Source organism: Urtica dioica, chromosome 7, assembly GCF_054948205.1.
Source record: "Urtica dioica subsp. dioica isolate 48M chromosome 7, U.dioica_male_clone48M_v1_H2, whole genome shotgun sequence".
NCBI classification, from domain to species: Eukaryota; Viridiplantae; Streptophyta; class Magnoliopsida; order Rosales; family Urticaceae; genus Urtica; species Urtica dioica.
The window spans coordinates 31,775,856-31,800,279 of NC_142762.1; the positions used below are offsets into that span (position 1 = coordinate 31,775,856).

The 24,424-nt window shown below is 36.6% G+C and overlaps 3 protein-coding genes across 4 annotated transcripts; 2 read left to right on the forward strand and 1 right to left on the reverse strand.

Annotated features, from left to right (window-relative positions):
* Window positions 1-5,021: 5,021 nt before the first annotated feature.
* LOC149390820 (uncharacterized) lies at window positions 5,022-6,770 on the reverse strand. Its single transcript, XM_089619861.1, has 4 exons — window positions 6,550-6,770; window positions 6,194-6,219; window positions 5,864-6,019; window positions 5,022-5,191 (listed from the first exon to the last, which is right to left on the reverse strand). The coding sequence occupies exons 1-4, from the start codon at window positions 6,768-6,770 to the stop codon at window positions 5,022-5,024; spliced, it is 573 nt and encodes a 190-aa protein (XP_089475987.1).
* Window positions 6,771-9,972: 3,202 nt separating this feature from the next.
* On the forward strand, window positions 9,973-13,794 carry LOC149390821 (protein tesmin/TSO1-like CXC 5). 2 transcript variants are annotated; one of them, XM_089621383.1, is made up of 8 exons: window positions 9,973-10,497; window positions 10,667-10,771; window positions 10,945-11,122; window positions 11,336-11,671; window positions 11,844-11,947; window positions 12,031-12,125; window positions 12,327-12,752; window positions 13,419-13,794. In XM_089621383.1, exons 1-8 carry the CDS (start codon window positions 10,223-10,225, stop codon window positions 13,676-13,678), a joined length of 1,779 nt encoding a protein of 592 aa, XP_089477509.1. In that variant the 5' UTR covers window positions 9,973-10,222; the 3' UTR covers window positions 13,679-13,794. The 2 variants fall into 2 exon arrangements, with proteins under 2 accessions (XP_089477509.1, XP_089477510.1); XM_089621384.1 differs by having other exon boundaries at window positions 10,670-10,771.
* A 6,203-nt stretch (window positions 13,795-19,997) lies between these two features.
* On the forward strand, window positions 19,998-22,998 carry LOC149390822 (alpha/beta-Hydrolases superfamily protein). The gene is made up of 13 exons (XM_089621079.1): window positions 19,998-20,321; window positions 20,490-20,566; window positions 20,675-20,755; window positions 20,853-20,981; window positions 21,056-21,142; window positions 21,295-21,348; window positions 21,472-21,562; window positions 21,641-21,711; window positions 21,844-21,913; window positions 22,004-22,056; window positions 22,148-22,241; window positions 22,364-22,461; window positions 22,637-22,998. The coding sequence occupies exons 1-13, from the start codon at window positions 20,243-20,245 to the stop codon at window positions 22,727-22,729; spliced, it is 1,077 nt and encodes a 358-aa protein (XP_089477205.1). The 5' UTR covers window positions 19,998-20,242; the 3' UTR covers window positions 22,730-22,998.
* The last annotated feature ends 1,426 nt before the right edge of the window (window positions 22,999-24,424 follow it).

Below are 24,424 nucleotides of genomic sequence, written 5' to 3' on the forward strand. Positions count from 1 at the left end.
AATTAAGTTTTTAAATCCAATTTAAGGTTTTTCGAATAAAAAAAAATAAAAAAATAAAAAGAAGAAGAAGTAATTGATCTAGTCCGAATGGAATTCATTTATCCTACTCTTGATTTTGCCAATGTTGGTTGATTTGGAGCTTTGGAGTTAATATTCTTTTAATCTAAATTTAATTAATATTTTTGTTAATTATATTATTGTTAATTTTGGTTGAGTAGGTTGACTTGGAATAGATTTGTTCGTTAATCCAAATTTAAAGTATATTTTTTTAATTTGTTATGTTGATTACTGTTGTGATATTTTCGTACGTAGGTGTACTTATTCGCTTAAGTAGTACATCGTAAGAACGAGTCAACTCAGCTCGAGGACTAAGATAAACATAGAATTAAATATTCTAGTTGCGAATTGAACTCAAGACTAAAGAGAGAGTGATTACTAACTATGAATTAACAAAATAAACTAAAGCAAATGAAAGAGAGGTGAACGTGTATGAGGAAGGCAAGAGCTTTAGCTTCACTATATTTTCCTATGGCTAGGATTTCTTGAATTACGCACGATTCTTTGGTCCTACTTTGATATTTGCACAACCAATTTAATATTTCTCAGGCATCTAACCGGTCATAATATCAAGCACGAGGTAGCTAATCTCACACACGCATTAAACATGGAATATAATCCAACAAAACAATAATGGTCTGAAAAGTACCACGATAAACAAATAATGAATCGATAACATGATCAAAGAAAGCTAGACATCACCCATGAGAGGATTAGTTCATGGCGACGAGGAAGAATGAAGCAATAAACTAAAATCCATACAAACCAAAGAAAAATAACAAAGCACTAGGAGTTCCAAAGAAAATATTAGAAGACGAAACGTTGATTTTTGTAGTGGCGATGACATTGGTGGAATGGGTCTTCTTCGAGAGTTCTTCTTCTCTTGCAAACTCTCTAAACTAGCCAAACAAGAAAACTAAAAACTAAAAATAATTAAAACTTGTGTTTCTAGATGTTGTATTCGTGTATATAGCTTTCCTAGATATTTTTGGAGTCTCATTGGCCTTTGGATGGGATCTGATGACCAATATAACATTAAAAACTAAAAATTATCTTGGTGTGGCGCACCACACTATTGTGCAGCCCACAGCTCCTCCTGGCCGCACTGTGGGGCGCACAACGGACGTGTCGCCAACGCACCAAGACCTCTACCAATATGGAGCGGTGTACCAAACTTTTTTTTCTTCTTAGTAGCTCGTAAATTTCATACTGAGAACTCAATGTCCCAACTCTATTGGCACGAGGTAGATGATACATGCTCTATGTTTAAGCCGTTGTATAGTTGTCTATGGTTTATCAATGTCGAAGTTCATCTGACCTTGGGATTATTATACTACATATTCCCTGTGCGCATCGTACTTAAAATGATCATAACTTCCTGCTCCATAATGTACGATTTTTGTTAATCAATATGCGTTGGAAAGTTGAGAGAAAATATATGCAATTGTGGAAAGACTTCATCCAAAATCGTCAATAGAGACTCTCAAATTCAATCAGAAAATGACGCCGTGTTTCTTGTTTCGTTCTACGTTGCCCAAAAACATATGAATCGTGTTAAATTGCCCCGATTACATCTTTAACACCAACATTATCTTTCGATCCTGTAAATCACTCAAAAACATATTAAACACACCAAAATCACTCGAGAACTTGCGAGATTCAAGCCCGAAAATAGGAGTTTAACGCGTATAAAATTCTCAAAACTTGAATCGTCACTTGTCCTCAAGTGATAAAAATAAAAATGAAAATACACACAAGAAACTAAAAAGAATGGTAAATTTCGGTGGTCGATTTTCCTTGTCATATATATACTCGCCTCGACTACAGATTTATAGACTTACAATGCAAATTATATTCATGATTTGATTTGATTTGAATTTAACTACCAAGTGACGAAAAATGAAATACTAACTAGTGTTACCTTGATCATCTACAACGTTTCTCGTATCTCGCGAACTCTTGGGTACCAAGCTTTGCAACTTTCTCAACCGCACTCAACACACACCAATAAGCCCACTCTTCTCCCTTAGTCCCAACACACACCAATAAGCCCACTCGTCTACCTTAGTCTCCACTAATGTACACATACCATCTCTAATCGGTCCATAGGTCCTTGGCTTGTAATGTTCAGGTCAGGGTCATGGTAGAGATAATTTAGTGATTAAAAAATTAACCTAGACTATTAAACGATTCTCCCTTCACTGTACCCATTTTTTTATAATTTAATTTTCGGTTTATCCATAAGGTTTATTCTTTTATAAACTAAAAGTTTAAACCCCGAAAATGCAGTAGCGGAGCTAAGAATTTCAATGGGGGGTAAATTTGAAAAAAAAAATCAAGGGGGACGAATTTTAGAAATTATATAAATTTGAGGTAAAATTATAAAAATTTGAGGTAAAATTATAAAAATTTATATATAAAAAAAAAATTAAGATATTAAATTAAATGGGGCATTGGACCTCCTCCCTAAGTCCAAGGCAGCTTCGCCTTTGCCAAAATATATTATAGTAAAAGTAAAACAACCATCCAAGATACAAAAGACAGAATAATGTTAAAGAATAAAGACATCTACTTTCTAGTCTTTTTTGCAAGGTATTACCAGGCCTTTAATTTCTTACGTAGAGACGATAAAGTATTTTCTTTCCTCGTGTGAAAATATACAATACGGTTGGATTCAACATAAATTTGGAATGTCAATAAATTAAACTTATACGCACTTCCGTCTAGACAAACTGAGGTAAATATTTCAGTAGTTTTGTTGGTTTTTTTGTTTATATTTGATTTTGCTCAATTTTTTTATTTAATTAAAGCCCTACGAATAACTAGTGCCATATCCACTTCCAGAATGCTGGACTATGAATATATTATTGCAATTATTTTATAAGACATACCTCTGATCAATATTGAATGTTAAAATAATAATAAAAAACACATTGAATGTTTTATGACCTTAAATTGTTTTAGTGATTGCACTAATAGCCATTTTTTAATATGCTTATAGCATTTTTCGTAAACGGGGTTTTTTTATTATTATTTTTTATTAGGGAATCAAATATAAATTTAGCCTATGTATATTGGTTTATCGTTTTTAATTAACATCTTTCTCACCCGTCGTATGTTAGAGAACCATATGGTAAAGACGTTATTAATATAGCAACGACCAACCGTTTTGTTTTTATTTCAATTTACTGAAAACTCTTCTGATATGAGAGATATACAAATGCTCTTATCTCATATTCCTAACTTTAGGGAAAGCGTTGTATCAACATCATGTTTAATTTGAAATGAGAGTGATATTGGAGTTACATATAAGATAGGACCTTAAATATTGTGTCCCTCTACAATTGTTTATATTTAATGTTAATATATTATGAGTAAGCAGTCGGAAGTTCTATTACGAAGTTAAATGGAAATGTGATATAAATATTACATCACATTGTACGTATTTAGATTTTCAACCATATCTAAGTATATAATAATAATAACAAAAAAATAACTGTATATAACTAAGACAAATTAAGGTTGTTTCCTCTCAAATTCTAACGTAGCATGAACTACACTATAAACGTAAATTGCATGCAATTATAGCGTTCCCTTTCTTATTTTTACTTCTTTTAAAGTTTAATGCCAAGAAGATTTCAGCACAAGTAATCGATAGTACTCATATTCTTCTCCGTTTTCTGCAAAAAAAAATTATTTGTTTAATCTCAGAAGTTTAAGATATTAGGGTTTTATTTTTTATTTTTTGAAGGTGAATGTGTAAATCGTATAAAAGGAAACTCAAACGTTGGATCTCCGGTTCAAACGAAGTTGCGTCAATCTAATCACTCTGGCATTTGGGAAGTCGAGATTTTTCATAAGCTTCTTTTATAGGTCCAATTTTTTGGTCAATATACGAGAAGTTCAATCTGCCTGATTTTTGTATCTCTGTGTGTATGTGTGGTTATAGGGTTTAAGCTGATAAGACTGTGGATTTGAGGATTTGAGTCTCTCTAGAGAGTCTTCGCTGCGTTCAAATCAGTTGTAAATATGTGTAAAATTAATATATAGTCATAACCAGTTATAAATAGTTGTAAATAGTAGTGTAAATATTGCTAAGTTTTTGTCTCCCAGATTTTCCTTGTAATCAATTGTAAATAATAGTGTATTCAGCAATAAATAGTTGTAAATAAAAGTGTAATAAGTTGTAAGTAGTTGTAACCATAATAAAGATTATAATCGGGAATTTTTTTAAAATTGAATTTTAATTTCGGCAACTTTGTATGATTTTCAATTTATTTTTTCCTGCAATAAATGATAATACTATTTTAGGCAGTTTAGTTTTAAATTTGACTTATACGTCAATCTAAAGAATATTTGATTGAATATTCTTTAATGGGAATATTTGATTGAATATATTGGTATATTACGTGTAGGCAGTTAAGCCATTCAAATCTTTTTACTTTAAGCAATTTAGTTTTAAAATTGAACTATTCGATCAATTTAAAGAATAAATCCATATTGATTATTCGGTATAGAATATTTGATTGAATAGTCTTAAATGTTATAGATTCACACAGCTTTTCAAAAGTTGGGATTACGTTTTTCCAAAAGTTCTAATTTTAAAGTAAATAACTGTAAATGAGTGTTAATTATTTGAATTTGTTGACTACTTACAATTTATTGATGTTTTCATTGCAAAATAAATAAATATTTACGCTGTTATGTACAACTATTTGCAACTGATTACAACTATTTGCAGACGACGCCAGTGGCGGAGCCAGGAATTAAATTCAGGGGGGACAAAAAAAAATTAAACAAAATTAAAGATACATAATATATAATAAAAATATCAAATTCGATAAAAAAATATTACATATTTCCACGACGGGTTTTAAATTTATCAAAATGATCTATAATGACTTCATATCAATACAATAAAAAATTTCTTTCTCAACATAAATAATTAAACTGTCGTTCAACCACTAATCTCTAATACGATTGCGTAACTTGGTCTTCATGAGATGCATTCCAGAAAACACTCTTTCAACGCTAGTAGTCGCAACCGGCAAAATCAATGCCAATGTCAATAGTCGGTAGACTAAATGATACACCTTATCTCTTCCCATTTCAACCATTTTTTTTTGCAAGATGACTAATCCCGTTCAAATATGAAAACTCTACACTTGAGCGCATATCAACAATATAGTTTTCAAGTTGATCATCAAGTTCCATGAGCTCAATTTCAGGAAAATCTTTTGGATAATAACCGATAATTTGAATAAGCTTTTGTTTCTCGAAAGCAACAAACAAATTATCGGGACACAAACACGCTACACAAATAAGCAATGCAGTATTTACCTCGTTGAAACGACTGTTCAATTCTTGAAGTTGCATATCAATGATGGAGTAATATAACCCCGCGCGGAGTAAATTTGTAGTCACATAAGTCTTGCGCCGCGATCTTCCTCGAGGTATGTAGATATCACTCATGTCGGGTGCTTGTATATTGTGGCTTTCACAAAAAGATGACACTTGGATAATAAAAGAATCCCAACCACTTTCTCTCATTTCTTGTAGTCTTCTTTGACCAAGGCAATGGCATTTACAATATCTTGGTCTCTTCGTTGTAGTGCTTTTGACAATTCATTTGAAACTCCCAATATCATCCTCATCAAATGTAGACAAAAAACAAAGTCATACGATTGCATATTTTCCAACAAGTTAGTTGCTTCGTATCTTTGCTCACAACTAGATGCATCATCAACGATAACTTCAAGGACTTCAATAGTAGATGAAAATAAAGTGAGCAAGCTAAGTAATGTACCATAGTGTGAGCCCCAACACATGTCTCCGTGTCGTTTGATAGTTGTACTTTGATTTTGGCCTCGACCACTTTCAATCTCTCCATTTTTTAATGCTTGAGAAATGCGAGCAATTTGCTTCTCTTGGAGGATGTCGGAGCGTTTGGATGATGCTCCAACAACGTTCACCACACTAGCAACCACACAAAAAAACTCTAGAACTTGAACATGTTTTTTTGCCACGCCAACAAGTGCCAATTGAAGTTGATGAGCAAAACAATGGATGTAATATGCGCTTGGATTCTCCTTCAAAATAAGTGCTTTTAAACCGTTGAACTCTCCCTGCATGTTACTAGCTCCATCATAACCTTGTCCCCGTAGACTAGTTATGCTCAAACCATAGCTAGAGAACAATCTATTAATTGCCGCCTTAAGTGATGTAGCCGCGGTGCTTGAGACGTGTTCAAGACCCACAAATCTTTCAATTACACACCTATTTTTATCCACATAACGCAACACAATAGATATTTGTTCTTTCATTGAGATGTCACGAGACTCGTCAGCAAGAATAGAAAACAAAGCATCTCCAATATCCTTAATAATCACATTGACAACTTCATTTGTGGCAAGATAAACAATATCTTTTTGAGTGTCGGGTGATGTGTATTTTGCGTTCTTCGGAGAATTTTCTAGTGTCACATCTTTGACTTCTTTCTTCAAGTTACCCATAAATTTTAAGAGTTCTAAAAAATTACCTTGGTTACTTGAACTAGAAGATTCATCATGACCACGGAAAGGAAGTCCTTGTCGCATAAGAAATCGAGCGGAATCGATAGATGCCCCTAAGCGAGCATGATAGTCGCCTTTGTCTTTATTGGATTGCTTGTTGAAAAGTGTTTCAATATGTTGCTTCGTGTTCATCAAAGCCATGCACTTATTCCAAGCATAGTTGTGAGCACTATCCGGACCCCCGGCATGAACTTTCAACCTCTTTTATGCTTTTGCCAATTTGAATATCATTTTCCAACAAAAGAATCACCACCTCCTTGATCTCCATTATTTTCTTTGTAAAGATAACAACATAAACAACAGAGTGCATCTTTTGCTATGTTATACTCCAACCAAGTAGGATAGTCTTGACATCTTGATGGGTTGAATTTTCTAAGTTTCGTTCCAAAAAGAGTTTTTGGAAAATCATGATTGTGTGGTTGGCAAGGGCCTTTTAGTATATACCTTCTATGCACGTCATCTTGGACATTAGGATGATAATTCAAAATCGAAATCCTTAACCCCGGATCGGTAGTGAGCTCTTCTATGTTGACCTTCAAATCTCCACTTCTCTTCTTTGCACTTTTAGCGTGTTCTTCTATTAATGTCGTTGTTGAGTCTACTTTTTTTTGAAATATCTCTTCATATTTATACTCATCAAAAAAATCAACACCAAATGATTAGAGAAAAAAAAATTCATTTGGGACTTTCATCAAACACATAGTATGCATTAAAATATTAGAGAACTCTAATAATAAAAATACAAAATGAGCAATGCACATATGAATGATATATTAAACATTTACCTTGTTAATGATAAACAAGAAAATAGAAGAGTTGAAATGAAAGAAGTGTATGATTGCCATTTGGAGTTTTTTTTTAACATTGAAGATGAAAGAATACTTGTTAATGAATATTTTTTTGGACTTTTTTCTTAAAAACGCGGCTGTTTGTATTAAAAAAAAATGCAAATTTTCGTCCAATCTGTGATTCAAACTTAAGACCTTGCTGACATTTCCCTTAAGCCTTGACCATTTGAGCTGGGACAGCTTTGTGACATTATTAGTGTAGCTATTATATTTATTAATATGCATTATTTAATTTTTTAATAATTATAATTAAGCCTATTAATTTTTTTTGTCTCGAGCCAGTGGGGACCCGTGCCCCCGCTGATCCCCACGTAGCTCCGCCCCTGGACGATGCAAAACTCTCTAGAGAGACTCAATGAGCCTATGCCGAGAAGACTGTAACCGATCTTTGTCGTTCACTCGATGGAGGTGTGCCTCTCCTCAACGTGCCTATGCTGAGAAGACCGCAACAGAGAGAGAGAGAGAGAGAGAGAGAGAGAGAGAGAGAGCTTGGAGATGTAAGACTCGCTGATTTTCTGCGTAGAAGAGCTCGGCATGGCCTTTGAGTGCATGGGAGGAGCAACCGGGATGGGAATGCGATCACCATTGCAACGGCGGAGAGACGACGAAGGAAGCGGAGGGAGAGAAGAGTTGAGACGATCAAAAGAATGAGAGAAAGATATAGAGAATGAACACTAGGGATTTATTCTCCAAAATTGTTGCAAAATAGTAGAGATTTATTTGAAAAATTAATAACCGAATATGTTGTTTAGATTTTAAAATTAAACGAAAAAAATTCAAAATTTAAATGAAATTTTTGAATTTAAAAAAAGGGTAAACTAATATTGCATAAAAATTACTGATAAAATCATGTTATTTTTATGATTATTTACTTAATATATACGAAATATTGGTTATATAAAAATGGGCCGGTTATGTATCTAGCCCAAATTGACCACCTCTTTTAAAATTCTAACCCAATTATTACTTAAATTAGGTAACTAGCCCAATCCACTACCAAACAATATTATATTCCTATCTTACCCCTCATCAAATACACACCAAAATTTTCGGATCCGACTCCAAATCCTTCAATCCTCCGATATTACCTCTGAACTCTCCGTCGATTTCGAATCCCTCAATCCTCCGATATTGCGTCCGACCTCCTTTTCCGCCACCAATTTTCTGATTTTGCCACTTCCGAACCCGACGAAGCGTCTCCGTTCTCAGACTTGGAAAAAATGGTAAGTATATATTATTTCCAATTCGATTAACCCATAGAACACCATAATCGAAACCCTCCCCCGCATCTCCGATCAATTCTCTGTTAGATTAACTATAAAATATGCTTTTTCGAATGGTAAATAATATTTACTATCGGACCATCCGATAGTAAATAATATTTACTATCGGACCATCCGATTGTAAATAATATTTACTATCGGACCATCCGATAGTAAATATTATTTACCATTCGAAAAAACAAAATACTTGTCTCCGATTTGACGAACGATTCCATGATTCAAATCTGATGATGAATAACTGGAAATTTTTTGGAATTAACAACCAAATAAGAACGAAGTTGTAAGAAACTAAAGAACCTAAACACCTACACTAGACAAACATAAGCTAAGAAGGATTAAATGACTAACCTAAACGAACAGATAATATAAGAACAATAGAGGAACATCTACGAAATCGATGATCCTACTATTCCAAATGAGTTGTCAAATATCCTGGTTGCAAATTGCAGGATAATTTTAATGGTAAATAATATTTACAGTCGGGCCATCCGATCGTAAATATTATTTACCATTCGAAAAAACAAAATACATGTCTCCGATTTGGCGAAAGATTCCATGATTCAAATCCGATGATGAATAACTGGAAAAACTCTAGAATTAACAAACAAATAAGAACGAAGTTTTATGAAACCAAAGACAATTTTAGAATTATGAGAAATATGAGCTATTTCCCTAAATAAATAGATAGTTGAACTATAATTTAAAAATCCCCTCTATAAATAGGCTAGTTGTTTATAAATCTCAATAAAAATCTAAAATATTTTAATTGGATAATTACCTCAATTTTGTGAAAAAAATAGTAACCAAGTTATCTTTTACATTTTTTTTCGAGCAGTGTCGTCTTTTCACTTTAATTTAATCCACCTACAATTTGGAAAGTATTCAAAAGTTGTAAATTTGAGCCATCCATAATCAATCAGGAAAAGTCAAAGTCCATATCGACCGTACACGTGGACACAAGTCATTAACGCCCGACAGCATTTTGGATTCCATTTAGCGCCAAATTTCTCCACCCTTGACTAGTCCAGAAATGCCCTAAAAAAATCTTTTCGATCCAACGGCGTTCAATAATGGAGCAGTCTCTAGAAAAATCGCTACCGTCAAATCTGTTTTCCAAATATCCACCGTCCGATCGTCGACTACAACCATCTAACCCTCAAAATATCACGAATTTCAATTTGAAAATAAACCTCCATAGCCAAAAACATTCAAAGAAAAGAGACTTCAAAGACTGGGAAAAAAAAAGAGGATATTTATTTATTTATTTTTTTCTTTCAATTTCTCGTCTCTGCTCAGCTTCGCACTATCAAAATTCAGCTGCGATTTCGTCCGTACTTCGAGCCCGCTGGACTCGGATCGCCATTGACGGCGCTCTGAAGCGTCTCGCGTTTCCAAAAAATTTAGACACGGCTTTGGTTACGACTCGAATCGCTCGTGTTCGATTCTCTGTTTCGGTTCCCCGATGGAGCAAGGCGAGAGGGTTTCGGATTTACCGGTGAAGAAGCTGGCGAGGCAATTGGACTTCGCGCCGCCGTGCCATGTGTCGGCTTCACCGGAGCCTCAGTCGCTTCTGAAAGCATCTCCGTCGCGGCCAAATCAACTGTCGCTGTCACCGGCGCACGCGCATTCCCATGCGCCGCCATTTCAGCCTCTGGCTGTCTCGGTTGCGATCGCCTCGCCACATCAGAGAATCGCTCATCCGGTTCACAAACTCGGACTACCAACATCTCCGTCACTGTGAGTCTTTTGATGTCATTGCTTTACTTTGAGAAAGGTTTGGCAAAGCTAGGATCTCCTATGGTATTGTTTCCTTGAGTAATAAACAACTGTGAATATCCTTTTAAAAAGGTTATCATTTTCTTGTGTATTTGTGGAACTGTATTAAGATTTTTTTTTCCTTTTCCAGCAGGCAAGAGTCCCCAAAGTCACGGCCCACTGTTGTCGATGGTAAAGACGGAACTCCTAAGAAACAGAAGCAATGCAAATGTAGAAACTCTCGTTGCTTAAAGTTGTGAGTACTTTGAATTTGAGGTTTGCTTTGCCTCTAATGTACTTTGAAAACATTGTCTCGTTGCCTTTGATGTTCCCAGCTGAATTTTTCGAAAACGAATACATTGTAGTGCGTTGTTTTAGGAATTTGTTGGAGACTTAGTCATTTTGATATTTGTCTGTCTTATTTACTAGGTACTGCGAGTGTTTTGCTGCTGGAATTTACTGTGATGGTTGTAACTGTATGAATTGCTACAATAATGTGGACAACGAAGCTGCAAGGCAAGGAGCGATTGAAACAACCTTAGAGCGAAACCCGAGTGCGTTCAGGCCAAAGGTTACGAGCAGCCCACTTCAGTATCGCATTGGCTCAGTACGCATTTTTTTTTTTTTTGTTTCAAAAAATATGTTTTTTTTATTAAGTCTGAATTGATATCTTAATATGTGAAGTTTTCCCCAAGAAGAAAGAAACTACTAGCCCTTTTTGTATCTCTAATTAGTATAGTTTTCCATTTTGATCACATCCGTCATTAATTACGTTGGGTGTATTAAATAAATTTTCTTGTGCCTCTTTAAAAAAATTCAGGAAGATACAGGAAAGCACAACAAAGGATGCAACTGCAGGAAATCAGGGTGTCTCAAGAAGTATTGTGAGTGCTTCCAAGCTAACATTCTGTGCTCCGAAAACTGCAAATGCCAAGATTGCAAGAATTTCGACGGAAGTGAAGAGAGAAGGGCTTTGTTTCACGAAGACCGCCACACACAATTCTTGCAACAGGCGGCCAATGCAGCGATTAGCGGAGCGATTGGATCATCTGGATATGGAACCCCTTTGGGATCTAGGAAAAGAAAAATTGTCGAAGTTTTTTTTGGTGTTGGAGCGCAAGATCAGTCTATACCTGTGAGTGCAAGAGGTCAACAGGTAATCGTTTCTTAGACTACTTGTAGCTGTACCTTATCATTTAACTTCCATTTATCAAACTCCCAAACCTGAAGTAGCTTTTCTTTCCCGAGTATGTGTCTAATCTGACTGTTTTCTTTTCTTTATTCCCTTCATTCCAATGTTCAATAACCATAATCTTTAAATGAATCAGGGAAATCAGCCGATGGGCCCTATGTCGGTTTCATCCAATGTCAATGTACCTGTTGTTTCTTCTCGCAACGCAGCTACTCCGGGATCTTCGAAACAAACATATAGGTATTTCCGGTTCTATCATCTTGGTTAATGAATCCTTAAATTTTTCGTATTATGAACCAACTAACTGTCATTGTTAATCGAAGATCTCCATTGGCGGATGCTCTGCAACTACATGATGTCAAGGAGCTCTGCTCTCTTTTGGTCACGATATCTGGAGAAGCTGCTAAAAACTTTGCAGGTAGTGCTTTTAGTAAAGTGTTTTGTTTCTAGCTCTTATATATTTCCTAAAGTCCTGTCACCATTGTGTATAACACCATCACTACAGCCTAGCACAATACTTGACATAAAGTTGAATAAAAAATAAGCATAAGATATCTTGTTTTGAGACAATTTCCATCAGATTGTTGAGAATTGCCTTTCTGTTGTTTAACACATGAAGAAACTAGGCATACTGAAAGCAGAAACAAAGCTTCAAGTTCTTCATCCTTTGAGGGGACAGACGACAGTCTGTGTCGGGAAGAGAACCTTCCAGAGAGAGCCGACAGAGATGATTCTTCGGAGGCAAAGCAACCAGAGAAAGATGGAACGAGCGATACCGGGTCTGACGCGAGTGATGTCTTAAACGCCAAGCCACCGATGTCTCCAGGAACACTTGCGTTGTTGTGCGACGAAGAGGACACGGCGTTCATGGCCGCTGGGTTGCCAAGTAGTGCCACGGCGACATGCGATGCAGACACAACTCAGAAAGCATCTAGTAGTAGTAGTAAGAGTAGCTGTGCAGAGGTCTACGCCGAACAAGAAAGCCTAGTCCTGACAGAATTTCGTAATTATCTCAGCCGGATTGTCACTCGTGGGGCCATGAAAGGTTTTTGGCATTCTTATCTCTTAGCTTACATTCCTTCCCTAGAAACCCATTCTCTGAATTGAAAAGCTTATGAATTTTGAAAGAGTTACACTAGTTAGGCTCAATTTGGAATTTGGAAAATGCCAGAGAAAACTTTTTTTTTTTTTTTTTTTTTGAATAAATACGGCAGAAATATGTAAAAATGAGAAAGGCCATATAGCACCTGAGGCGAAGCTTCAACACACGCGTGGCACCTTATAATTACGTATGCTTCAGTGGGCTCAGTACACCCATTCATTCAGTTATAAGCCGTATATGTGTTGAAACTTCACCTATTGTTGTGTTATATAGCATTTCTCTTGGCTAAAGTGTGGATTTTTTTTTTTTGTTATGAAAATAGTGAAGAAAATCAAAATCCAAATTTTTCCCTGTTTGGGAAATGTGTAATCCTTATTATATCTTCCTTCAAATTTTCAAAACACACCAAACTAGAACAAAATAACAGTCATGAATCTATTCTTTCTCCTCCAAATTTTCATGATTATAAATACCATAAATAATATTTTTATTTTGACCCAACTCTTCGTCTTATAATTTCCTTTTCTCTGGTGAAATTGTTCCAGAGTAGCCTAGTTTTGGTATCTGCGATTTTGTGCTTAAACAGACATGTTATCTTCCACTTTGCAGTAACGATGTGTTCGCCGTTGGCAAAAAGTAAAGCGCCGAGTCCCAAAAGACCCGTACGAAACCCTGTTCCAAAAGCCATCGCTGAGGCGGTCCATCGCGGTAATGCTAACGGGAACGTCTCTGCAAAACTGTCTCCTGTTTTATCGGCTCTTCAAAAAACGCAGCCAATTTCAAGAAGTCCCGTCTCTCTTTTCGGTGGAGACCGGTCATTGAAGCTTGGGGTTCCTAAAGACAATGGAACGCCCAGCGATAAAGGCTAAGACCCTGAGCCTTATAAGTGTAACTTGTTGTGAAATGTAGTTCACAACTTACTAGTTTTTATTTATTTAAATTAAATGCTATCTATTTCCTCTCACACTTAAGAGGTTTTGTTTCATCGTCTTGCATATAAGGAGAACTTCAAATTTTATCTGTTACCAAAACAGAAAAAAAATCTCTGGAGTTTAATTTTTGACAAAAGATCTAATTATTTGTTTGATAATGGATTGTAGAGGGGAATTGAAAAGTTTGTAAATTTTATATTGGTAAATAATCTGCTAATTATCTTATGTCGTTGAATGTTGGATTTTATTTGAACTAGAGGAATTGACGGCATAAATCATCAAACTCTTTCGCTGGACTCAGTTTGGTACTCAAACTTTGTTTTTTTACGGGAATAATCACTAAACTGCATTTCTAGTACCGACGTTATTCATTTTAACGATTTTTTTGACGGAAATCCACGTGTCTCAATCTAACATAAATTCGAGTACCAAAGTCGACCGATGAGGTAACCAAAGTCGCCGGAAGCCGCGGCGGCGAACATGGAGCGGGGGTTGATCATCGACGGCCCTCGGAGCCACCGGTCTTGGACGAGGCTGTACCGCCACACGATCGGAACTTCGTCGTCTTCCTTGCAGGAGACCAGCAAGTGGGTCCCGACGCAGAGCGTCTCCGTCGTCTTCCGGCGGAGATTGCTGGAGTACACAAACCAGTCGTCGCCGGCGTAGTAGAACGAGCCCTGGGCTGAGTTGGCGCAGGCCAACGACTCGTAGCTCACCGAGCGCTGAATCCCGGAGCTCGACTTTCAGATCTCACTTCCGAATCCATTTCTTATTCTTCTTCTTCTTAATCAAGGGGGAGATTGGGGCTTTCGGAGCCGTTGAGATCTGCGGCGGAGGAGGAATCGAAGGGGGAGAAGACTACGTCGGCGTACGACGGAGGGTCGAGGTACGATCCGTCGGTCGTCTGCGGCGGTGGCGGCGCGAGGAGGGGATCGGAATCGGCGGCGGAGAGAGATGATGAAGGGGAAAACAGACAAGATGAAGAAGAAGAGTCAGCAGAGGTTCCGTCAAAAAAATCGTTAAAATGAGTAACGTCGGTACTAGAAATGCAGTTTAGTGATTATTCCCGTAAAAAAAAAAGTTTGAGTACCAAACTGAATCCAGCGAAAGAGTTTGATGATTTATGCCGCCAATTAATGTTGAACTACAATGTTGAACGTATTTATTTTTTAATTAATGGTAGAATAATCAAAGTGCTTTAAAATATCAGTCTTCACTTCCAAACCAACCAACCAAAGATTATTCAATGTTCTTTGAAAAAATATAATAGAATTATAGTGTATTTTCTAGTGGCCAATTCCCATCCTCTATAGGTTAAAATCTAAAATTTCGTACTCTAACCATATATAAAATGTGATGCCTATGTATATTATCACATTACACACATGCCCTGAACTTTAAATGAGTTTCCTTGCACCTTCCCATCTAACCTATTTTTTGGCTTTATTGGTGAATTTTTATAGTTTTGCAATTCGGTAGTTTCTCACATTTCTTTCTTTCTTTGGATTCCTTGTCTCCATTGATTCAGACAAGACTCGGTTCCATTTCCCAGTAAAGTACTAGTTGATAAATAAAAAGAGAAAAAAAAATGACCAAACTCCTCTGAGAATCAAGGTTCGTCTTACCGTTACCATATCGAGACTTAAATTTTGAGGGTAAACCACTTATCGGAGGAGAAATCGAGGGGTATTCAGACAAAAAAAGGAATTCGGTACCAGTAGGAAACCGCTTACCATAGAGGAAACCGGTAAACAAATGTAGAAAACCGAAAAGTATTCAAATAAATATTTTGCAAAAATAAACACACTTTTCATATTTTTCAAAACTAAATTACTTTGATTACAACATGTACGAAAAAAATATAAAACACAAAGTTCAAACCAAGATAAAATTCAACATAAAGTACAATGAAGTTCAAAGTTTCCGGTCGGTTTCCGCGGAAAGTCAAACCTTGATTACAACAATTACGAAAAAAAAATAAAACACACTAATTAGTAATTAATTATACATGGAGTGTCTTGAGTGTCTCGTCACTCGTGAATGAAGAATAAGTCGATGGCTTTTCCTAACCTCTTGACCCCAGAGTGCGATCTTCTTGGATCAGAGGACTACAGCCGATAGTATATAACGATATTTGATTGACGTATTTGTAATCTCGTTTTGCATGGTATACTATAATCGTACAAAAAAAAACATGTATCTCATAGGCAAGGACGTAACGCTATGGACTAAGTGAACTAAAAATAATTTTTAATTTTTTTTACTGTTTTTATTTTTTAAATTTTACATTAAATTTTATTTTGTATGTATATTTTACATATTAGCCCCCCAAAGATATTTGTTTCAATTAACACCCGTCCCCCCAATAAACATTTCTACGGTCCCCACAAGATAGTTAAACAACCAATAATTCAATACGAAAAATACTAATATATTATATTTACAATACAATCGATTAATGATATTTAATTTATTACTAATAAAACATTAGAATTACGATGAATATTAGATACAATAATTAATTGCGGAATTTATGGTAAATTTGTAATTTAGCATTTTTTTTGGTAAATTTGCAATATATGCATGTTTTTGAAGCATTCCGGAGGACACCGCACATAATATCCCTACCCTGTGCTTTTTTTAAAACATTACTTCTTAAATACAACATAATATAGATTTTACGATGCTATACTGTAGTTAAGTCAATTGGGTCGGGCCGCTAGGGGCTAACCGGTCCGACCCTCTTTTTTAGAAGTTTTGGATCGTCCCGACCTTTTTTGGAAAATGACCAGGCTAAACCGACCCGCTGGAGGGTCTAGGCTGGGCCCAGGGCATAGGCCCTCAAGCTTGGCTCGGCCTGAGCCCTAAATAAGTCCGGTTCGGGTCCAAAGCTTTTAATAGTAAAAAAGGTATTTTTTAATGTAAAAACTTATGTTTATGTATAAGAATTGTTTTCGACGCATATATTAAAATTTTTTGCTCATGATATAATTTTTGTTACTAAATTTTTTGTATTTTTGATTAAAAGTGTACCTTTTGAATTAAAATGATTTATTTATTCATTTTTTTAGTGATTTAGTTTGGGATTTTTGAGGCCCGATTAAGGACATTTTCAGGCGTGGGCCCGACCCTCGACTCCGAGGGTAGAGGGTTTGGTCTTGGGTTGAGCCTTAAGTCTTATTCTTTAGACCCGACCCTCATTGGATCGGGCCCAAGTCTCTTTTGGGCTTGAAAAAAAGACTAGCCCGGTCCGACTCGGCCCAATTGACACATTAAAAAAAGCAGCATCGGCTTCGGCGATAAATGAAGCCTCTATTATGTCTACCGCCATCACCAGAATCGTTAACATCATTGCCACCATGGTCTCCATGAACGTCGTTGACAGGTGGGAACGCCGTGCTCTTTTCTTTGTCGACGGAGCACAAATGCTTGTCTTATAACTTTTTTTAGTCCTTTTAGTTCTTTATATATCTTTATATATACATTATTTATAGAATTTGAGATACTCACGTAGAAATGAAACATCTACATATCTATGCATATATATAGTTTTAGTTTGAGATACTCGCGTAGAAATGAAGCGACGCTAGTGGCCAGGGCAACATACAAATACAACAGCGCTACCTGGTTATTAGAGAGAGCATTCACTATTAGTCCTCTTTTGTTTCCATTATATTTATATGTGATTTTTTTATTGCTTGGAAATAAAATCTATTGCCCAGCCAACTGAAACAAAAATAACACACTCCATAGTTTCAGGTGAAATTTCCTGAGCTGAAAGAGTCGTGTTGAAGTCTTGGTCTTCCGAAGGCCAAGACCGGCATGCCACTTCGATTTGCAAAGATAATCCAACTTTTTCTACATTGCTTTATCGATGCATGCATTTACATGTGAATAAGTATTGTATACATAAGAAATGAGAAAATATACCTTGGAAACTTGGTGACGGATATCAAATGGATCAGAGGAGCCCAAAGTACTGACGAGCTGCCCGAAGACAAGAGTTGAAAGCGAATCGGAGATGTTGTTTGCAATGGTGGCGATCGTCCCAACTACCATCAGAGCCACGTTGACCAAATCGGCGACGCAAATAGCTTGTGGAACGCCACACTTTGCGCCGCCAACTCTTCTCTATTTTCCTGTTCTCCGGGCATTATTTATTCTCCACCCTATTGACTGAGGTTGAAAAAAAACTAATATAGGAATCACATACATACCTTCTTTTCTTTACTTAAAAAGATTACTTTTTTTATCTCTGGTTTCTTAATTATTTATGTTTTAAAGATTTATATTCATAATCAAGATATTAATTTTAGTATCTCGCTAATTATTTATGATTTAAAGATTGATATTCATAATCAAGATATATTAATTACCTATAATCAATTTTTTAATCAGAAATCATTTTTATACTATGATGTGATGTGGTGACGTCTAATTACCTTTCACAGGCTACAAAATCATTTCGGGGATATGTGCAATTTATTGCGTCTATTTATGATTATAGTTTGGGCTTTTTGAGAGATATGTTTCAAGCCCGTGCACGGGCCTGACCTTCGGCCCCAATGGTCGAGTGCTTGGTCTTGAGTTGGGCCTAAAGTTCTAGTCTTTAGGTCCGATCCGGCCTTTCAGTAAAAGAGTTTGGGATGGGCCTAAAATCCAGCCCGCATCTCCTTGGGCTAGGAAAAAAGAGTCTGGCCTGTCCGGCCTGACCCTTTTTGACACCTTTACTATAATCAAATGAGAATGATAATTATATATAGGTGTAAAGTAACGGATGTGACTAGGTCCGGCCTGACCCTTTTTGACATCCTTATTCTAGTCAAATAAGAATGATAATTATATATATATATATATATATATATATATATATATATATATATATATATATAACCGCAAGGATATGCCTATGATTAAAAAGAAGAAATGTCATGCTTCAAAGTTAGAATCCGGGACCTTCGTCTATTTCTTCCTCAGAGTCCCTTAGACTTTTTTGGAGGTCAGTTCGCATCGTAGAGTAACTCTCGTATTTCCTCCTGTAATTCATGAGGAACTTTGTCGCACATCTTTACACTATTTGTCTTGTTTATGTTCACCAAGTGATTTTTCACACGAGTGATTCCACCACCGTCGATGATGTACCCGCAAAATTTGTATTCGCTTGCATTCGCTTGTCCTTCGACGGGCTCGCAGAACTTTTGTGCCGGGTCGGACGCCATACTTCAATCATCATAATTATCAATTCATCATCATATTAATTTGAAATCAACATATATCATCATAATCATCAATTCATCAACATATTCATAATCATAATAATCAATTCATCAACATATTCATAATTATAATCATCAATTCATCAACATATTCATCATCATAATCATCAATTCATCATCACACTAATCTCAAATCAACATATTCACCATCACAATCATCAATTCATCATCAAATTAATTTTAATTCAACATAATCATCAATTCATCATCATATTCTAGGATTAAAACATGAAATTTTGAAAAAATGGAAAAAAAATCCCAAAACCCCAGAAATCCTCGTCACACACCTCTCGGAAATGTCGGAAAATTGACAAATCAAGCCTGTGAAAAACGGGATCCGCCGGAAATCGCAAAACCAAGTTGGAAAATGAGCAAATGTACGCTTGAGCAAACGAAATCCGGGAGAAAATGGTTTCGCCAAAAACGTCCTCGGGAAGCTAGGTATCCCTGAATTTTAGCCCAAATCCTTTATATTAAAATTGAGAACCGGTTCAAAGGAATCCGGTCCGGTTCAACCGGGTTCAAGAAACGAAAACGGTGAATGCCCTTATCCTACCGGTCTTCTCCGATTCGCCGGTTCCCGTCCAGTTCCCCCGAAAAGTCAATCTTTGCTAATAATGTGTGAGAGAAGACTCTCTCATTTGTCTCTCACAAAGCGAAATGGAGCCAAAGAGAAAAAAACAGAAAATCATACAAATTTGAGTTTAAAAGACTTGTTCATGGATTATTTTTTTAAAAATTCCTATATGATTTTTAGCCTTATTAATATGATTTTAAATCAACCCCGATTGAATTTCAAACAAATTAGAAAAGTGTGCATTTATCCAATAACAATACTAATAATAAATAAGTAAAAAATTATAGATTGCATTGAAGTATTGGCCTAAATTAGATTAAATTCCATTAAAATTGCTAATTTTTTTTTTTTAAATTATCAGATTAAATAAAAATAAATAAATCTCATATGTGTTTCCACAGTATGGCTCAGTTTCACAGTCTCTTCTCCTTCACACCGAAAATAGTCAACTACAGAACACCTCACTGCAACAAATATAAATATAGTAATGAAAACAAATCGGCTCTCGCACGTGCGACCACCTGCTTCCCGCACGTGGGGACAGCCTCCAGCTTCTCCTCCATAGCCAACCCGCCAGAACTGGTTGCCTATAAATGGCGGTCCGAGTCCAGGACCGATTTCATCGACTCCGAGATTCAGCCCAGCCAGATGGAAGAAACCGTTGATGCCGCAGCGAAGCTTCGCGCTGATTTCCTTCGAGTTCTTCGGACCAGACGATCTGGCGAAGGTGATTCTGATCCCGAAATTCCTTTTGACTTTTTTTTTTCCTTTCCATTTTCATGTTTGGTTAGTGGAACAAGAAGTAGGATTTTGAGTAAAAATATAGACTATTTCATATTCATCAGTTGATGAGTGAGTACATTTCAAATTTTTTTTTTTTTTTGGCCTTTTTCAGTTCCGTTGACCGTGGAACCTGCAAAACCAGTCACAGACCCTTTGTATCAAGAGGATTCACCACCAGCATTCAGCGAGGTAAGAATTTATTATTTATGTGACAAAAAGTAAATTATAGTTCAGCTACTTCTTAATTCTGTGTGACAATTCTGTAACGCTGTTCATGCTTGCTTATCTTCAAACCAGGCAATGGCGTCTTGTCGAAAGGCAAACATCGAGAATTTGAAGGAGTTGCTGCAAGAGGAAAATATTTACCTGATCACCGAGGTAATTTGACTCGCCCCTCAATTTCTGCTCTACGTACTTCTTTCAGTCATTTGTGAAAATTTTAGAGAAACCAATTTGGAAAGTGATTTGTTATCAGGCGGGTGAGCAAGGGAAATTGCCGGTGCTGATCGTGAGCATGAAGGGAGAGCGTGGCCTGAAACGGCCAGCCGTTGTTTTCTTGCATAGCACTCATAAGTGCAAAGAATGGCTGAGACCCTTGCTTGAGGTGGGTTTTGATTTCTTTCTCGCGACATTGTAATTATAAGCATAAATCATTGTGTTATTGGGCTTGTTTTATAGGCTTATGCTTCAAGGGGATACATCGCTGTCGCTGTCGATTCTCGATACCATGGTGAACGTGCCAGCACCAAAACCACCTACAGAGAGGTTTCGACTCTGATTACGCTTTAAGATTCTCTCATTTAGCTTAGTCTCATGCACATTTCTTCTGCGCAAGAATGGGTTTAGGGAAAAAAAAAACACTTCTCTCATTTTGCTATGCCTGTGGAATATCATTGCTGGGATTTATTAAATTGCAGGCTCTTGTATCGTCGTGGAAGAAAGGTGATACCATGCCATTCATATTTGACACGGTAAAACTTGAATAGATATTCTATGTTTCTTGTTGGCCCTTTGATCTTGTTCAAATTATTATTAGTATTTTTGTTTTTCGTGTTATGTATTGTACCCTAAAGAACAATATTCGAGAATTGCAGATTTGGGACTTGGTAAAACTGGCAGACTATCTAACACAGAGAGACGATATAGACCCCAATCGAATAGGAATCACTGGTGAATCACTTGGAGGTTAGTTGTTTGAAATGAGATGCCAAATTTTTCTTTGAGAAAGCCAATTTTATCCCAGATTTTTCTTTAATATGGCAGGCATGCATGCGTGTTTTGGTGCCTTTGTTGATACCCGTTATTCTGTTGTTGCCCCGATAATTGGCGTTCAGGTACTACTTGCAGCTTCCTAAATCTCATTTTTTCTAGCAAATAAAAACTAGTGTGAGTAATTAAAAAAAAAAAAACTGAATAGTGTGATAACAGTCAGAAGACTGACTAGATCGTTGCTCAAACAATTCTAGGGTTTTCAATGGGCAATTGAGAATGACAAGTGGCAGGCTCGAGTTGATAGCATAAAAGCCGTTTTCGAGGGTAAAGAACCTGAGTTCAGAATTTTTTTAAGGGTGTTAATATTGAATCTTACTCTCCTATGCAACAATTTGGTTCTCTTTTGTTTTTCAGAAGCACGGGTTGATTTGGGAAAGACCGAAATCGATAAAGAGGTCGTACAAAAGGTTGGTCACCCATCTTAAACATGCAGAAAAGTTTAATGTGTTTTTTTTTTCCGCCGCCATAAGTATCCTAGTTTTTGGGTTATTCGACCAGGTTTGGGATAGGATTAATCCAGGGTTAGTCTCTGAATTTGACGCTCCGTACTCGGTTCCAGGCATTGCACCTCGCCCGCTCTTGATCTTAAACGGTAAAAACCATGTAGCCTTTGTCGATTTACAGAATTTTTTTTAGTCAAGCAACATGGTCACGGAAATTATATCTTCAAGAAACATATCACTGCCCTATAACGTCTTTGATAAAATATTACAGGCGCAGAAGATCCCCGGAATCCGGTTCCTGGTTTAGAGGTTCCCATTTCTAGAGCACGGAAGGTTTACGAAGATGCAAACTGCGCAGATCATTTCAAGGTTGGTTTACCACTGTTAATATCCTGGGAATACTATGTAATAGATACGAGGAAAGATGGGATAAAATTATCGTTCAACAAAATCCCTTGCACACTCTGGGTATTAACAAAGCGTTTTTAACCAGAAAAAAAAACAGCTATTTGATTATTGTTATATTTATTTCTTTAATATCCAGTTTATTGCGCAACCCGGAATCAAACACAAAATGACCCCGGAGATGGTCAATCAAGCAAGCGACTGGTTTGATAAGTTTCTTATGCAGCAATGATCTCTCTGATACCCCAGTTCTGCTGCGTCGTTGACCATGGACTTGATAGTACTTCCACTTTGCCATTTTTTGCATCTGTATTTCGGTTGATCTTCCACATTTGGTGGTGTTCTTCAAATATTATAAATTTGGGATAATTTTTATTGCTTAAACTTGTTGTCTGGTGAAGGATTCCGAAAGTGTGTCTTGTTTATTTTTATTTTTATTTTTTGTAAATATTTTTTTGAGAGAGAAGTTTTATTAGCTGTCAAGGAGCAGCAACGTAGTCAGTCGGCCAAAAGGAGGCTCTTGATACAATTTGGAGGATTCAATCCGAGTAGCATAAAGTAGAGACGTGAAAATCTAACCGAGCTATGAAATGAGGAACCGTATTCCAAGTTCGTTTTAACAGTGAATTAGATCTTTATATAATATAAACATAATGTCTTGCAACTCCATGTTTTGAGTCTGAAAAACACGTGAGCACGGGACGAGGCCTAGCACGGGATACCAACAAAAGATGCAGTAAGGTACACAGGTCTCCAAATTGCAAGCCCGCGAGGCAAAATCCTAATCTTCAGTGGCACTTTAACCAATTTTATTCCACCGGTTTTGAGTTGCACTTGGACATGAGCTAGATTCTACAACATCATAAAAATGTTACTGGTTACTATGGGAGTAGAGTTCGACCTCTTCTAATAAATAGCATTGGGCTGTCGAGTCCAATAATTTACAAAGTCCATTCTACAGAACGACTTATGAGATAACTAAACGACATAGAATTCTTGTCGTAAGTACTGAAGAAATCATTTGGGCTTGACCCAAATCATGTTACAAACTCGATCTGTCTTCACCAGGGATCATTATGAAGTCGAAGTCAGCGTATAGGATGCAATCTCGCCTTAAAACTCGGAGAGATGACGACTTCTACCGAGTTGATTCAGATAAGGAAGTGACGTGGCAGAAGAAGAGACAATGAAGGACGAAGTCGCAATAGGTGTCTCCGGAGATGTCGTACCTCGAGTTAGTATAAATTCTTCCTCTTGAGAAGAAATGCACGTTTTTTTCCCTATCATTGCATCTCTCTCTATCTCTCTCTCAATTGTATCTTTGAGCTCGTAATCACATACGAATTATTGAGCTAAGCATTTGTAATCGAAATCGTACGATTAATATAATCGTTCGTGTTCTTATTTAATTTTCGTATTAACTATTACAAATATTTAACTCTCATTTCTATACAACGCATTTATGAGATTCACAAGTATAAATAAACCGAATCAAACATCTTTACTTTTTTTTTTCTTCGCGATTGTTGAGGCCTGAAAATAACATCAACAATTTGGTGCTGTCTGAGGGAAGATAAGATAAAAAAGATTATCATAAAAAAATGAGTTAAGCTCGACAAAAGAAAATGTCAACTTCGCCAGATCGTTTCGAATCGGGTGCCGAGATCCTTCCGGGGATTAGATTGATTCTGGATATGTTGATGAAAATATTTGATGTTCAAGATGAGACCAACCTACTCATTAGAGCCCGATTAGACATCATAACCACTCTGACCCCATCCGCTTCCGGCCAGCATGTCGAGGCAAGTGAGGTCACCGCATCGAATTCGGTTTGGAGCGCAGCTACGGCTGTGCAGACGAAATGAGTTCTCGCTTCAGATACTTGCATGGATTTTACCGAGATTAAGGTCACCTCGACAGGTGAGAT